This window comes from Ranitomeya variabilis, chromosome 8 (genome assembly GCF_051348905.1).
Source record: "Ranitomeya variabilis isolate aRanVar5 chromosome 8, aRanVar5.hap1, whole genome shotgun sequence".
In the NCBI taxonomy this organism is placed as follows: domain Eukaryota; kingdom Metazoa; phylum Chordata; class Amphibia; order Anura; family Dendrobatidae; genus Ranitomeya; species Ranitomeya variabilis.
The window spans coordinates 210,009,509-210,026,038 of record NC_135239.1 but is presented as its reverse complement, the minus strand read 5'-3'; the positions used below and the strand labels follow the sequence as shown (position 1 = coordinate 210,026,038).

At 46.1% G+C, this 16,530-nt stretch overlaps 1 protein-coding gene across 4 annotated transcripts in view; it reads right to left on the bottom strand.

Annotated features, from left to right (window-relative positions):
- FGD5 (FYVE, RhoGEF and PH domain containing 5) overlaps positions 1-16,530 on the bottom strand; it is a 129,396-nt gene that overhangs the window by 26,914 nt on the left and 85,952 nt on the right. For all 4 annotated transcript variants that reach the window (XM_077276695.1, XM_077276693.1, XM_077276692.1 and 1 more), the window contains exons 7-12: positions 10,707-10,863; positions 10,481-10,568; positions 8,169-8,219; positions 6,188-6,246; positions 4,669-4,740; positions 78-146 (exon numbers count right to left, since the gene is read on the bottom strand). In XM_077276695.1, the coding sequence (XP_077132810.1) occupies positions 78-146; positions 4,669-4,740; positions 6,188-6,246; positions 8,169-8,219; positions 10,481-10,568; positions 10,707-10,863 (496 nt within the window). The remainder of the gene's footprint in view (positions 1-77; positions 147-4,668; positions 4,741-6,187; positions 6,247-8,168; positions 8,220-10,480; positions 10,569-10,706; positions 10,864-16,530) is intronic.

The following is a 16,530-nucleotide window of genomic DNA, read 5'->3' as shown; positions in this document are numbered from 1 at the left end:
CAGGGATGGGATTGTACCCGTCCGGAGTATTTATGGAATGTCGTCATTTTGTGCCGCGGCTCAGACATGGATCTTACCAGGAACAAGTGCCGAGGATGACGGTTTTTCCCAGACACTTTCATCAACGTCCCCTCCTTAACGAACTCCTGTGAGAATAGAAAGAGAAGAATAACGAGCAAAATAACAAAGCAACCGCTCATCACGTGACCCAACGGCTGCTGGCAATCCAATTACCGCTAAAAATAGGATCATTTACACTCTGCCAGCACCAAATGCACCGGAGCGTGCGAGACAAGCGAGCGCAAAATTATCAGTGAGCCAATATTCTGTACCCCGAGTGTCAGTGTCATTATCCTGTACCCCGAGTGTCAGTGTCATTATCCTGTACCCCGAGTGTCAGTGTCATTATCCTGCACCCCGAGTGTCAGTGTCATCATCCTGTACCCCCAGTGTCAGTGTCATTATCCTGTACCCCGAGTGTCAGTGTCATTATCCTGTACCCCCAGTGTCAGTGTCATTATCCTGTACCCCGAGTGTCAGTGTCATTATCCTGTACCCCGAGTGTCAGTGTCATTATCCTGTACCCCGAGTGTCAGTGTCATTATCCTGTACCCCCAGTGTCAGTGTCATTATCCTGTACCCCGAGTGTCAGTGTCATTATCCTGTACCCCGAGTGTCAGTGTCATTATCCTGTACCCCCAGTGTCAGTGTCATTATCCTGTACCCCGAGTGTCAGTGTCATTATCCTGCACCCCGAGTGTCAGTGTCATTATCCTGTACCCCCAGTGTCAGTGTCATTATCCTGTACCCCGAGTGTCAGTGTCATTATCCTGTACCCCGAGTGTCAGTGTCATTATCCTGTACCCCGAGTGTCAGTGTCATTATCCTGTACCCCGAGTGTCAGTGTCATTATCCTGTACCCCGAGTGTCAGTGTCATTATCCTGTACCCCGAGTGTCAGTGTCATTATCCTGTACCCCAAGTGTCAGTGTCATTATCCTGTACCCCGAGTGTCAGTGTCATTATCCTGTACCCCCAGTGTCAGTGTCATTATCCTGTACCCCGAGTGTCAGTGTCATTATCCTGTACCCCGAGTGTCAGTGTCATTATCCTGCACCCCGAGTGTCAGTGTCATTATCCTGTACCCCCAGTGTCAGTGTCATTATCCTGTACCCCGAGTGTCAGTGTCATTATCCTGTACCCCGAGTGTCAGTGTCATTATCCTGCACCCCGAGTGTCAGCGTCATTATCCTGTACCCCGAGTGTCAGTGTCATTATCCTGTACCCCGAGTGTCAGTGTCATTATCCTGTACCCCCAGTGTCAGTGTCATTATCCTGTACCCCAGTGTCAGTGTCATTATCCTGTACCCCGAGTGTCAGTGTCATTATCCTGTACCCCGAGTGTCAGTGTCATTATCCTGTACCCCGAGTGTCAGTGTCATTATCCTGTACCCCGAGTGTCAGTGTCATTATCCTGTACCCCCAGTGTCAGTGTCATTATCCTGTACCCCCAGTGTCAGTGTCATTATCCTGTACCCCCAGTGTCAGCGTCATTATCCTGTACCCCCAGTGTCAGTCATTATCCTGTACCCCGAGTGTCAGCGTCATTATCCTGTACCCCGAGTGTCAGCGTCATTATCCTGTACCCCAGTGTCAGTGTCATTATCCTGTACCCCCAGTGTCAGTGTCATCATCCTGTACCCCCAGTGTCAGTGTCATCATCCTGTACCCCCAGTGTCAGTGTCATCATCCTGTACCCCGAGTGTCAGTGTCATTATCCTGTACCCCGAGTGTCAGTGTCATTATCCAGCACCCCGAGTGTCAGCGTCATCATCCTGTACCCCCAGTGTCAGTGTCATCATCCTGTACCCCGAGTGTCAGTGTCATTATCCTGTACCCCGAGTGTCAGTGTCATTATCCAGCACCCCGAGTGTCAGCGTCATTATCCTGTACCCCGAGTGTCAGCGTCATCATCCTGTACCCCCAGTGTCAGTGTCATTATCCTGTACCCCGAGTGTCAGTGTCATCATCCTGTACCCCGAGTGTCAGTGTCATTATCCTGTACCCCGAGTGTCAGTGTCATCATCCTGTACCCCCAGTGTCAGTGTCATTATCCTGTACCCCCAGTGTCAGTGTCATTATCCTGTACCCCGAGTGTCAGCGTCATTACCCTGTACCCCCAAGTGTCAGTGTCATTATCCTGTACCCCGAGTGTCAGTGTCATCATCCTGTACCCCGAGTGTCAGTGTCATTATCCTGTACCCCGAGTGTCAGTGTCATTATCTTGTACCCCGAGTGTCAGTGTCATTATCCTGTACCCCGAGTCAGTGTCATTATCCTGTACCCCGAGTCAGTGTCATTATCCTGTACCCCCAGTGTCAGTGTCATTATCCTGTACCCCTAGTGTCAGTGTCATTATCCTGTACCCCGAGTGTCAGTGTCATTATCCTGTACCCCCAGTGTCAGTGTCATTATCCTGTACCCCGAGTGTCAGTGTCATTATCCTGTACCCCCAGTGTCAGTGTCATTATCCTGTACCCCTAGTGTCAGAGTCATTATCCTGTACCCCGAGTGTCAGTGTCATTATCCTGTACCCCCAGTGTCAGTGTCATTATCCTGTACCCCCAGTGTCAGTGTCATTATCCTGTACCCCCAGTGTCAGCGTCATTATCCTGTACCCCCAGTGTCAGTCATTATCCTGTACCCCGAGTGTCAGCGTCATTATCCTGTACCCCGAGTGTCAGCGTCATTATCCTGTACCCCAGTGTCAGTGTCATTATCCTGTACCCCAGTGTCAGTGTCATTATCCTGTACCCCCAGTGTCAGTGTCATTATCCTGTACCCCCAGTGTCAGTGTCATCATCCTGTACCCCCAGTGTCAGTGTCATCATCCTGTACCCCGAGTGTCAGTGTCATTATCCTGTACCCCGAGTGTCAGTGTCATTATCCAGCACCCCGAGTGTCAGCGTCATTATCCTGTACCCCGAGTGTCAGCGTCATCATCCTGTACCCCCAGTGTCAGTGTCATCATCCTGTACCCCGAGTGTCAGTGTCATTATCCTGTACCCCGAGTGTCAGTGTCATTATCCAGCACCCCGAGTGTCAGCGTCATTATCCTGTACCCCGAGTGTCAGCGTCATCATCCTGTACCCCCAGTGTCAGTGTCATTATCCTGTACCCCGAGTGTCAGTGTCATCATCCTGTACCCCGAGTGTCAGTGTCATTATCCTGTACCCCGAGTGTCAGTGTCATCATCCTGTACCCCCAGTGTCAGTGTCATTATCCTGTACCCCCAGTGTCAGTGTCATTATCCTGTACCCCGAGTGTCAGCGTCATTACCCTGTACCCCCAAGTGTCAGTGTCATTATCCTGTACCCCGAGTGTCAGTGTCATCATCCTGTACCCCGAGTGTCAGTGTCATTATCCTGTACCCCGAGTGTCAGTGTCATTATCTTGTACCCCGAGTGTCAGTGTCATTATCCTGTACCCCGAGTCAGTGTCATTATCCTGTACCCCGAGTCAGTGTCATTATCCTGTACCCCCAGTGTTAGTGTCATTATCCTGTACCCCTAGTGTCAGTGTCATTATCCTGTACCCCGAGTGTCAGTGTCATTATCCTGTACCCCCAGTGTCAGTGTCATTATCCTGTACCCCGAGTGTCAGTGTCATTATCCTGTACCCCCAGTGTCAGTGTCATTATCCTGTACCCCTAGTGTCAGTGTCATTATCCTGTACCCCAGTGTCAGTGTCATTATCCTGTACCCCGAGTGTCAGTGTCATTATCCTGTACCCCGAGTGTCAGTGTCATTATCCTGTACCCCGAGTGTCAGTGTCATTATCCTGCACCCCGAGTGTCAGTGTCATTATCCTGTACCCCAGTGTCAGTGTCATTATCCTGTACCCCGAGTGTCAGTGTCATTATCCTGTACCCCGAGTGTCAGTGTCATTATCCTGTACCCCGAGTGTCAGTGTCATTATCCTGTACCCCAGTGTCAGTGTCATTATCCTGTACCCCGAGTGTCAGTGTCATTATCCTGTACCCCGAGTGTCAGTGTCATTATCCTGTACCCCCAGTGTCAGTGTCATTATCCTGTACCCCAGTGTCAGTGTCATTATCCTGTACCCCGAGTGTCAGTGTCATTATCCTGTACCCCGAGTGTCAGTGTCATTATCCTGTACCCCGAGTGTCAGCGTCATTGATTCTTCATAGGCCTCTCCACAGTTTAAAGGGGTTTTCGAGATAAATTTGTGCCTCCACATTATGTGACAGTAGATACTGTGGAACCTGCCCACTGTCATGAATCCCCCTGTATTCCCACTGCCAGTGGCCGGTCCCGTGATCACATGTGGGTACAAGGATCGTGGTGGTCACCGGCTGTCACTGGTCTCAGACTCTCTTATCAATAGGACATTGAGCAACCAGTGACCTGCACTGGAAATACCGGGACTGGTGATATTGGGCACAGTGCACACTGTCACGATGCAGCAATGTTGGCTGCAGAAATTGGTGTAGATCCCAGAAAACCCCTTTAAGAAGACCCCAGTATTATATATGTCACTTATCAGCAGCGGCTCAGGTGCTTTATGTCTCGGCATAATACGAGAGCAGATCAGATTCCTCCTGACCGATGATGATGGTGATGGCGGCTCTGCGCGGCGCGGTACTCACTCTCCCCGGCCGGAGGAGGCTGCGCTGTCCCCGGACGCTGTACTCGATCTGGACCAACTTCTGCAGATTCTCCTGCAACACAAGAGAAGACGATTCATCGAGACCTCGCCGCCATCGCATCTACACATGTGATTATAATGTCATCGCTTTGTGCTGCGGAGCCGCTAATGATCCGACAGCACAGTGCGCGGCGCCGCATCTGATTAATAACCACAAGATGCTCCGCAGGTTGCAGAGCAGGAAAAATATCCCCCTCCTCCATTACTGTAATTGTGTCCTGATAGCTGGATATTTGCCCTCAGCTTTCGCTTTAGCAGTGACCTGACATTAGGGTATTGTTAGTCATGCGATTGCCTAATATATCCTTTGTATAATACATTACCACCAGGGGGCAGTATAGATACGACTCCTGCAGCAGCAATAGGATCAGAAGTTCCTGTGCGCCTAGAGGCTGCTGCTGGTACTGCACTGTACAGTATTTAGGAGACTCCAGGCACCTGCTATTGCTCCTGCCAGTTACCACCACTTGGGGGCGATCTCCATACAGCGGGCAGGGTTAGATATGGGTGCAATTAGCAAAAAAAATAACCATATCTTCTAATCCTAGAATCCCATCATTTTTGCTATTGGATTTCATTAAAAATGTTGCACCATTTGGCTTTTACAGAATCTTTATTTCCTGTTGATTTCAGCTTTGATGCCGTCTGTGGTCATAAACCAGCTGATAAGAGCTCAGAAAAAGATTTAAAAAAATCTACAGACTGCAGGTCAGACCTCAGAAGGAGCTGCTGACGGATTCTCCGTTAACTCTTTCTGCAGCCAGCAATAGACCGGGCAGCACAGAAGCTACAGAAGGCGAACGGTGCAACATTGTAAATGAAACTCATTGGCAAAAATCATTTTTAGCCAATAATACTTGTATGTAAGTAAAAAAAATAAAATTGTGTAACGGACGCGCCGGTGGACTGCGACGCATGGAAACGTTCCCAGATGCTTCCTTCAGAAGTGCTGCAGAACGAAGTGTGAACGAGCCCTAAGGTGCGACTTCTCCGACTACACGGGACGTCCGATATTTCGCTATTCCGTCGCGCCCCAGATTTATGTGGAAGCGATGCCGCCGTCCTGCTCAGTAGATAAAGCCAATTCACAGTAAGAAAAGCCGTCCCCCTCCTTCCCGACCACTTCTGATGGACTTATTGATCTCGCCCCGTATCGACCCGGCAATGAGAAAATGTCCAGATGGAGAAGAAAACTCCCTGCTCCCGCGGGGGCCGACGTGTGAGGGGCCATGAAATTTCTCAATGCTGACAAGTCGTCCCTGGAGAAAACTCAGACGGAGACGATTAAAAGGTAAAAATAAAGCAAAGACGTCAAAAAGAAGGAAAAATGGAGACGAGGAGAAAGACCAAGACGCAAAACGAAACAACCTCCAAAGTGTAACATGGCCTCCTAGTGTCCTCTGCGGCCGCCGGACCCCCAAAATCTGCGGTGGAAGTAGGAGTTCCCCCGCGTGACTTACCCCGTGGCGCATGCTCTCTATGGCGCGGTCTGCGACTTCGGAGACGATGAGCAGCGCGGCTGTAATAGAAGGACAAGGATGAGAATCGGGTCACAGATGAGTCTCCACCCTGAGCGCGGACCCCCGCTGCCAGGTATCAGGGTCCAAACTTTTGTTTGGGGAGTTGTTCACAGAATTCTCCCTTTTTACCTCCTTTCCTCACTTAGGAGCCACTTTCCCTATTGTCCTGGTTCACTTTCTCGTTCCGTGAATTTTCATCACCGTCAATTGATTATGTGTCAACATGATGAAACCATTTTGCATCGCAGATTTTCCCCGTCTGCTCCGCGCTGCTCACATCTGAGTTTGATGAATTGACTGGAGCCAAATGTGCAGAGATGAGCGGAGCGGCCGCCTGCGAGTTCCCAAAGTGCGACATTGATGGAGAGACTCCGACACACGGGCATTAATTAACCTCTACGACTGTACGGAGCCCGGCGCCCATGTATCACATGTAGTGTGTGCGGCTTATAGGCACAGGCTGTATACCCGTACAATGGGGGAAGCATTGGACTTCTTCCTCCAGCCCCGGTATGTACCGTCCAGCTACATTGCCCCCCTGGTGTATAACGTCCGGCCCTAATGCCCCCAGTATATAACATCCATCCCAATGCCCCCAGTGTTTAATCTCCAGTCTCTCACCCCTCTGGTGCATTACATAGGGCCCCATCACCCCCAGTTCATAACGTCCAGCCCTGCTGACCCAGGTACATAAAATCTGGACCTATTGCTCCAGGTCTATATCCTCCAGCTCCATTTCCCCCCCTGGTGTATAACATCCGGCCCTGTTACCCCCAGTATATAACATCCATCCCAATGCCCCCAGTGTTTAATCTCCAGTCTCTCACCCCTCTAGTGTTTTACATATGTCCCCATCACCCACAGTTTATAACGTCCAGCCCTGCTGACCCAGGTATATAAAATCTAGACCCATTGCCCCAGTATATAACATCCATCCCAATGCCCCCAGTCTTTAATCTCCAGTCTCTCACCCCTCTGGTGCATTACATATGGCCCCATCACCCCCAGTTCATAACATCCAGCCCTGCTGACCCAGGTATATAAAATCTGGACCCATTGCCCCAGGTCTATATCCTCCAGCTCCATTTCCCCCCCTGGTGTATAACATCCGGCCCTGTTACCCCCAGTATATAACATCCATCCCAATCCCCCAGTGTTTAATCTCCGGTCCCTCATCCCCCGGTGTATGACACATGGCCCCATCACCCCCAGTATATACCGTCCAGCTACATCGCCCCCCAGGTGTATAAGGTCCGGCCCTAATGCCCCCTGGTGTATGACATATGGCCCCATCAGCCTCAGTTTAGAACGTCCAGCCCTGTTGACACCAGTGTATAAAATCTAGACCCATTGCCCTAGTATATAACTTCCAGCCACATTGCCCCCCTGGTGTATAACGTCCAGACCGGTTACTCCCCCAGTGTATAATATATGGCCTTATTGACCTCCCTGGTGTATAACGTCCAGCCCTGTTTCCACCCCAGTGTATAATGTCAGGGTCCTTGCCCTATCCTGGTATAAAACATACGACCCCCAGTGTATAACCTCCAGCCCCTCACCCCCAGTATATAACCTCGTGCCCCCTGCCATGCCATCTGCCTTTACTACCATGTGACAGAGCCGCCGATGGTGCAGAGCTCCTGATACCAGCGTGGTCAGTACTGAGGAGCAGAAGGCAGAAAAGTCCCCACCGTTCTGCTGACCCCATAACTGCACAGTCCAGACATAGCACCCCCAACAGGAGCTTCACAGGGTGGGCGTCATCCACGCATGTCTCTAACACTTCATACACAGACCATGTGCACAACAAATACAAAGTAAAAGAAAATACAAAAAATAATAATAGTAACAAAAAAAAGAAACGTTTACACAGAAATCGCTACTAATAATACAAACATAGAATAAATAATGTTTCGCCCACCCTGAGTGTCTTCATATTCCTCCAGATCAGGACACAGATTGTTGAGATAATCTGCGGAAAGAAAGAAGAAGCATAACTGCGACTCTGCCTCCATAGATACACGTGCAGCCCCCCCTATAGGGGCCATAAAGGGTCTCGTGGACCCTAATCTGAGACATTCACTAACAGCAAAGACGTAATAGTGACGAAGGGAAAGAAAGAAGATTAGAAAGTTACAGAATTAATTGTACGAGGACTAGAGGTTCTATCAATAACTGGACAATTCCTTTAAGTAACCTTTTCAGTCCAGGCATGAAGCTCCGCATAGTCATTTGTTTTATTCTAGCTTTTTATTAAAAATCGGGAGCATGACACCAATGTGTCACAGTGAGACGAGCGGCTCATAAATCTGCCCCGACTCCGCACCGCGCTGATAATCTGATGGAACAATATTACATTTCTCAATTGTCTGAGGACGAGCAAGAGAGCGAAACCGCAGCTCAGGACACAGCTTTAAATTCATTACTGTCATCGACACAGGAGTCCCCGGGGCCAAGGACCGACGCTCAGAGGCACGGACGTCAGCCGAGATTTATAAAAAACACAACTTTATTACTAACGTGATAATCATTTACTTTTATTAAAGTTGTATCTTGGTGGGTTACCGAGGGGGCAAAAGTAGCCGCATTAGGGGGCAGCATTATAGTAGTTATATTGTTGTATATAGGAGCAGTATTATAGTAGTTATATTCTTGTACATAGGGGCAGTATTATAGTAATTATATTCTTGTACATAGGAGCAGTATTATAGTAGTTATATTCTTGTACATAGGGGCAGTATTATAGTAGTTATATTGTACATAGGGGGCAGTATTATAGTAGTTATATTCTTGTACATAGGGAGCAGTATTATGGCAGTTATATTCTTGTACATAGAAGCAGTATTATAGTAGTTATATTCTTGTACATAGGAGCAGTATTATAGTAGTTATATTCTTGTACATAGGAGCAGTATTATAGTAGCTATATTCTTGTACATAGGAGCAGTATTATAGTAGTTATATTCTTGTACATAGGAGCAGTATTATAGTAGTTATATTCTTGTACATAGGGAGCAGTATTATGGCAGTTATATTCTTGTACATAGAAGCAGTATTATAGTAGTTATATTCTTGTACATAGGAGCAGTATTATAGTAGTTATATTCTTGTACATAGGAGCAGTATTATAGTAGTTATATTCTTGTACATAGGAGCAGTATTATAGTAGTTATATCCTTGTACATAGGGGCAGTATTATAGTAGTTATATGCTTGTACATAGGGAGCAGTATTATAGTAGTTATATTCTTGTACATAGGAGCAGTATTATAGTAGTTATATTCTTGTACATAGGGGCAGTATTATAGTAGTTATATTCTTGTACATAGAAGCAGTATTATAGTAGTTATATTCTTGTACATAGGAGCAGTATTATAGCAGTTATATTCTTGTACATAGGAGCAGTATTATAGTAGTTATATTCTTGTACATAGGAGCAGTATTATAGTAGTTATATTCTTGTACATAGGAGCAGTATTATAGTAGTTATATTCTTGTACATAGGGGCAGTATTATAGTAGTTATATTCTTGTACATAGGGGCAGTATTATAGTAGTTATAGTCTTGTACATAGGGGGCAGTATTATAGTAGTTATATTCTTGTACATAGGGGCAGTATTATAGTAGTTATATTCTTGTACATAGGGGCAGTATTATAGTAGTTATATTCTTGTATATAGGGGGCAGTATTATAGTAGTTATATTCCTGTACATAGGGGCAGTAGTAAGAAAGCCTTTGTCCTAAAGTTGCAGTATAATGGCAGTAGCTACATAGACATACTCTGCAGTTTTATGGGCAGTAAATTAATACTACACTGAGTTACTAAAGTTGAGGAGACGTGGTTATCTCAGTGACTGGAAATATAATACAAAAAATTTAAGACCATAAAAAATCCATGTCCAGTCAGAGACCATGAATTTGGAAGAAATTTATTTTCCGTATCCGCTGGGATCGTTCCGGCACCCGGACGCTGTGCTCATTTTTCTTGGGAACAGAGGTCTCAGCTCTGCTGTGTGGATATAATGTTACTGAACAGATGAAAAGTAATAAATTATCTCTCAAACTACTCACACGGCATTAAACGTTACTTTAAAGTAAATAGTTTTGCAATACATCTAAAATTAAAATATGTAAAACATTACATGAAATAGTCCGGAGTAAAACTCTTCTCCCATTTTTTTTGTACAGATAAATATTTAAGCAGCGGAGAATACAAGACTGCGGGAAAGTTACCTGTGAGGATCATGTGATACTGGAAGATTCTCTGCACCACTTTCACCAGCTCGTGTTTGACACTCGACTGTCCGCGCTGGAAGTTTCTCTGTGCTCCACAATAAAGAAAGAAAAATGACGAGCGCCGGTATTAATGACTGTACATGTATGAGAGTCACTATAGCACCGCCATTACTACCACAACCAGCGAAGCGGAATGAGGCCAATAACTCCTGGTGGAACTGACCTCAAAGTCTCTGATGACGGCGGTGACCTGGGGGGTTTTCAGGTTACAATCTTCAAGGGCAGATATTGTCTTATCAAAGGCGACAATAAAGGCCGTATGATGCTGGAATTTGGATTCTCGACTTAAAAACACATCTGCAATTTTTTGGTTTTCCTCCCTTTTGAAAAGAAAAAATATGTATATAATGATTACAGATATATACAGCTGTACTGATCCTGAGTTACATCCTGTATTATACCCCAGAGCTGCACTCACTATTCTGCTGGTGCAGTCACTGTGTACATACATTACATTACTGATCCTGAGTTACATCCTGTATTATACTCCAGAGCTGCACTCACTATTATGCTGGTGCAGTCACTGTGTACATACATTACATTACTGATCCTGAGTTACATCCTGTATTATACCCCAGAGCAGCACTCACTATTCTGCTGGTGCAGTCACTGTGTACATACATTACATTACTGATCCTGAGTTACATCCTGTATTATACCCCAGAGCTGCACTCACTATTCTGCTGGTGCAGTCACTGTGTACATACATTACATTACTGATCCTGAGTTACCTCCTGTATTATACTCCAGAGCTGCACTCACTATTCTGCTGGTGCAGTCACTGTGTACATACATTACATTACTGATCCTGAGTTACATCCTGTATTATACCCCAGAGCTGCACTCACTATTCTGCTGGTGCAGTCACTGTGTACATACATTACATTACTGATCCTGAGTTACATCCTGTATTATACCCCAGAGCAGCACTCACTATTCTGCTGGTGCAGTCACTGTGTACATACATTACATTACTGATCCTGAGTTACATCCTGTATTATACCCCAGAGCTGCACTCACTATTCTGCTGGTGCAGTCACTGTGTACATACATTACATTACTGATCCTGAGTTACATCCTGTATTATACCCCAGAGCTGCACTCACTATTCTGCTGGTGCAGTCACTGTGTACATACATTACATTACTGATCCTGAGTTACATCCTGTATTATACCCCAGAGCAGCACTCACTATTCTGCTGGTGCAGTCACTGTGTACATACATTACATTACTGATCCTGAGTTACATCCTGTATTATACCCCAGAGCTGCACTCACTATTCTGCTGGTGCAGTCACTGTGTACATACATTACTGATCCTGAGTTACATCCTGTATTATACCCCAGAGCAGCACTCACTATTCTGCTGGTGCAGTCACTGTGTACATACATTACATTACTGATCCTGAGTTACATCCTGTATTATACCCCAGAGCTGCACTCACTATTCTGCTGGTGCAGTCACTGTGTACATACATTACATTACTGATCCTGAGTTACATCCTGTATTATACCCCAGAGCTGCACTCACTATTCTGCTGGTGCAGTCACTGTGTACATACATTACATTACTGATCCTGAGTTACCTCCTGTATTATACGCAAGAGCTGCACTCACTATTCTGCTGGTGCAGTCACTGTGTACATACATTACATTACTGATCCTGAGTTACATCCTGTATTATACCCCAGAGCTGCACTCACTATTCTGCTGGTGCAGTCACTGTGTACATACATTACATTACTGATCCTGAGTTACATCCTGTATTATACCCCAGAGCTGCACTCACTATTCTGCTGGTGCAGTCACTGTGTACATACATTACTGATCCTGAGTTACATCCTGTATTATACCCCAGAGCTGCACTCACTATTCTGCTGGTGCAGTCACTGTGTACATACATTACATTACTGATCCTGAGTTACATCCTGTATTATACCCCAGAGCTGCACTCACTATTCTGCTGGTGCAGTCACTGTGTACATACATTACATTACTGATCCCGAGTTACATCCTGTATTATACCCCAGAGCTGCACTCACTATTCTGCTGGTGCAGTCACTGTGTACATACATTACTGATCCTGAGTTACATCCTGTATTATACCCCAGAGCTGCACTCACTATTCTGCTGGTGCAGTCACTGTGTACATACATTACATTACTGATCCTGAGTTACATCCTGTATTATACCCCAGAGCTGCACTCACTATTCTGCTGGTGCAGTCACTGTGTACATACATTACATTACTGATCCCGAGTTACATCCTGTATTATACCCCAGAGCTGCACTCACTATTCTGCTGGTGCAGTCACTGTGTACATACATTACATTACTGATCCTGAGTTACAGCCTGTATTATACTCCAGAGCTGCACTCACTATTCTGCTGGTGCAGTCACTGTGTACATACATTACATTACTGATCCCGAGTTACATCCTGTATTATACCCCAGAGCTGCACTCACTATTCTGCTGGTGCAGTCACTGTGTACATACATTACATTACTGATCCTGAGTTACATCCTGTATTATACCCCAGAGCTGCACTCACTATTCTGCTGGTGCAGTCACTGTGTACATACATTACATTACTGATCCTGAGTTACATCCTGTATTATACCCCAGAGCTGCACTCACTATTCTGCTGGTGCAGTCACTGTGTACATACATTACATTACTGATCCTGAGTTACATCCTGTATTATACCCCAGAGCAGCACTCACTATTCTGCTGGTGCAGTCACTGTGTACATACATTACATTACTGATCCTGAGTTACATCCTGTATTATACCCCAGAGCTGCACTCACTATTCTGCTGGTGCAGTCACTGTGTACATACATTACATTACTGATCCTGAGTTACATCCTGTATTATACCCCAGAGCTGCACTCACTATTCTGCTGGTGCAGTCACTGTGTACATACATTACATTACTGATCCTGAGTTACCTCCTGTATTATACGCAAGAGCTGCACTCACTATTCTGCTGGTGCAGTCACTGTGTACATACATTACATTACTGATCCTGAGTTACATCCTGTATTATACCCCAGAGCTGCACTCACTATTCTGCTGGTGCAGTCACTGTGTACATACATTACATTACTGATCCTGAGTTACATCCTGTATTATACCCCAGAGCTGCACTCACTATTCTGCTGGTGCAGTCACTGTGTACATACATTACTGATCCTGAGTTACATCCTGTATTATACCCCAGAGCTGCACTCACTATTCTGCTGGTGCAGTCACTGTGTACATACATTACATTACTGATCCTGAGTTACATCCTGTATTATACCCCAGAGCTGCACTCACTATTCTGCTGGTGCAGTCACTGTGTACATACATTACATTACTGATCCCGAGTTACATCCTGTATTATACCCCAGAGCTGCACTCACTATTCTGCTGGTGCAGTCACTGTGTACATACATTACTGATCCTGAGTTACATCCTGTATTATACCCCAGAGCTGCACTCACTATTCTGCTGGTGCAGTCACTGTGTACATACATTACATTACTGATCCTGAGTTACATCCTGTATTATACCCCAGAGCTGCACTCACTATTCTGCTGGTGCAGTCACTGTGTACATACATTACATTACTGATCCCGAGTTACATCCTGTATTATACCCCAGAGCTGCACTCACTATTCTGCTGGTGCAGTCACTGTGTACATACATTACATTACTGATCCTGAGTTACAGCCTGTATTATACTCCAGAGCTGCACTCACTATTCTGCTGGTGCAGTCACTGTGTACATACATTACATTACTGATCCCGAGTTACATCCTGTATTATACCCCAGAGCTGCACTCACTATTCTGCTGGTGCAGTCACTGTCTACATACATTACATTACTGATCCTGAGTTACATCCTGTATTATACCCCAGAGCTGCACTCACTATTCTGCTGGTGCAGTCACTGTGTACATACATTACATTACTGATCCTGAGTTACATCCTGTATTATACCCCAGAGCTGCACTCACTATTCTGCTGGTGCAGTCACTGTGTACATACATTACATTACTGATCCTGAGTTACATCCTGTATTATACCCCAGAGCTGCACTCACTATTCTGCTGGTGCAGTCACTGTGTACATACATTACTGATCCTGAGTTACATCCTGTATTATACCCCAGAGCTGCACTCACTATTCTGCTGGTGCAGTCACTGTGTACATACATTACATTACTGATCCTGAGTTACATCCTGTATTATACTCCAGAGCTGCACTCACTATTCTGCTGGTGCAGTCACTGTGTACATACGTTACATTACTGATCCTGAGTTACATCCTGTATTATACTCCAGAGCTGCACTCACTATTCTGCTGGTGCAGTCACTGTGTACATACATTACATTACTGATCCTGAGTTACATGCTGTATTATCCTCCAGAGCTGCACTCACTATTCTGCTGGTGCAGTCACTGTGTACATACATTACATTACTGATCCTGAGTTACATCCTGTATTATACCCCAGAGCTGCACTCACTATTCTGCTGGTGCAGTCACTGTGTACATACGTTACATTACTGATCCTGAGTTACATCCTGTGTTATACTCCAGAGCTGCACTCACTATTCTGCTGGTGCAGTCACTGTGCAAAACGCCCAATCAGCGACGCGCACAGTCCGGTAGAAAATGGCCGCTTCTTACTCCCCGCACTCACTGCCCGGCGCCCGCATACATTCCTCCGGTCACCGCTCACACAGGGTTAATGCCGGCGGTAACGGACCGCGTTATGCCGCGGGTAATGCACTCCGTTACCACCGCTTTAACCCTGTGTGACCAAGTGTTTACTATTGACGCAGCCTATGCAGCTTCAATAGTAAAAACATCTAATGTTAAAAATAATTAAAAAAAATCATTATATACTCACCTTCCGCCGCCTTTCCCGCTCCTCGCGATGCTCTGGCCGGTCCACGCAAGCGGCAGGTTCCGGTGGCAAGGATGGTCTGGGAGAAGGACCTGCCATGACGTCACGGTCATGTGACCGCGACGTCATCACACCCTGGGACCGGAAGCTGCCGCCTGCACCTTACACAGGTGACAGAACTACAACGCGCCTGCGGAAGGTGAGTATATGTTTATTTTTTATTTTTTGAACCTGTGACATACGTGGCTGGGCAATATACTACGTCGCTGGGCAATATACTACGTCACTGGGCAATATACAATGTAACTGGGCAATATACTACGTGGCTGGGCAATATACTACGTCGCTGGGCAATATACTACGTCACTGGGCAATATACTACGTCACTGGGCAATATACTACGACGCTGGGCAATATTCTACGTGGCTGGGCAATATACTACGTCACTGGGCAATATACTACGTCACTGGGCAATATACTACGTCACTGGGCAATATACTACGTCACTGGGAAATATACTACGTCACTGGGAAATATACTACGTCACTGGGAAATATACTACGTCACTGGGAAATATACTACGTCACTGGGCAATATACTACGCCACTGGGCAATATACTACGCCACTGGGCAATATACTACGCCACTGGGCAATATACTACGCCACTGGGCAATATACTACGTCACTGGGCAATATACTACGTCACTGGGCAATATACTACATCACTGGGCAATATACTACTCCACTGGGCAATATTCTACGTCGCTGGGCAATATTCTACATCACTGGGCAATATACTACGTCACTGGGCAATATACTACGTAACTGGGCAATATTCTACGTCGCTGGGCAATATTCTACGTCGCTGGGCAATATTCTACGTCGCTGGGCAATATACTACGTCACTGGGCAATATACTACGTGGCTGGGCAATATACTACGTGGCTGGGCAATATACTACGTGGACATACATATTCTAGAATACCCGATGCGTTAGAATCGGGCCACCATCTAGTATATTATAAGTCATGTAAAGTGTTTGCCAAGTTTCTTAATGTGATTCTTTCAGTGATCCCGGTTTGTGGA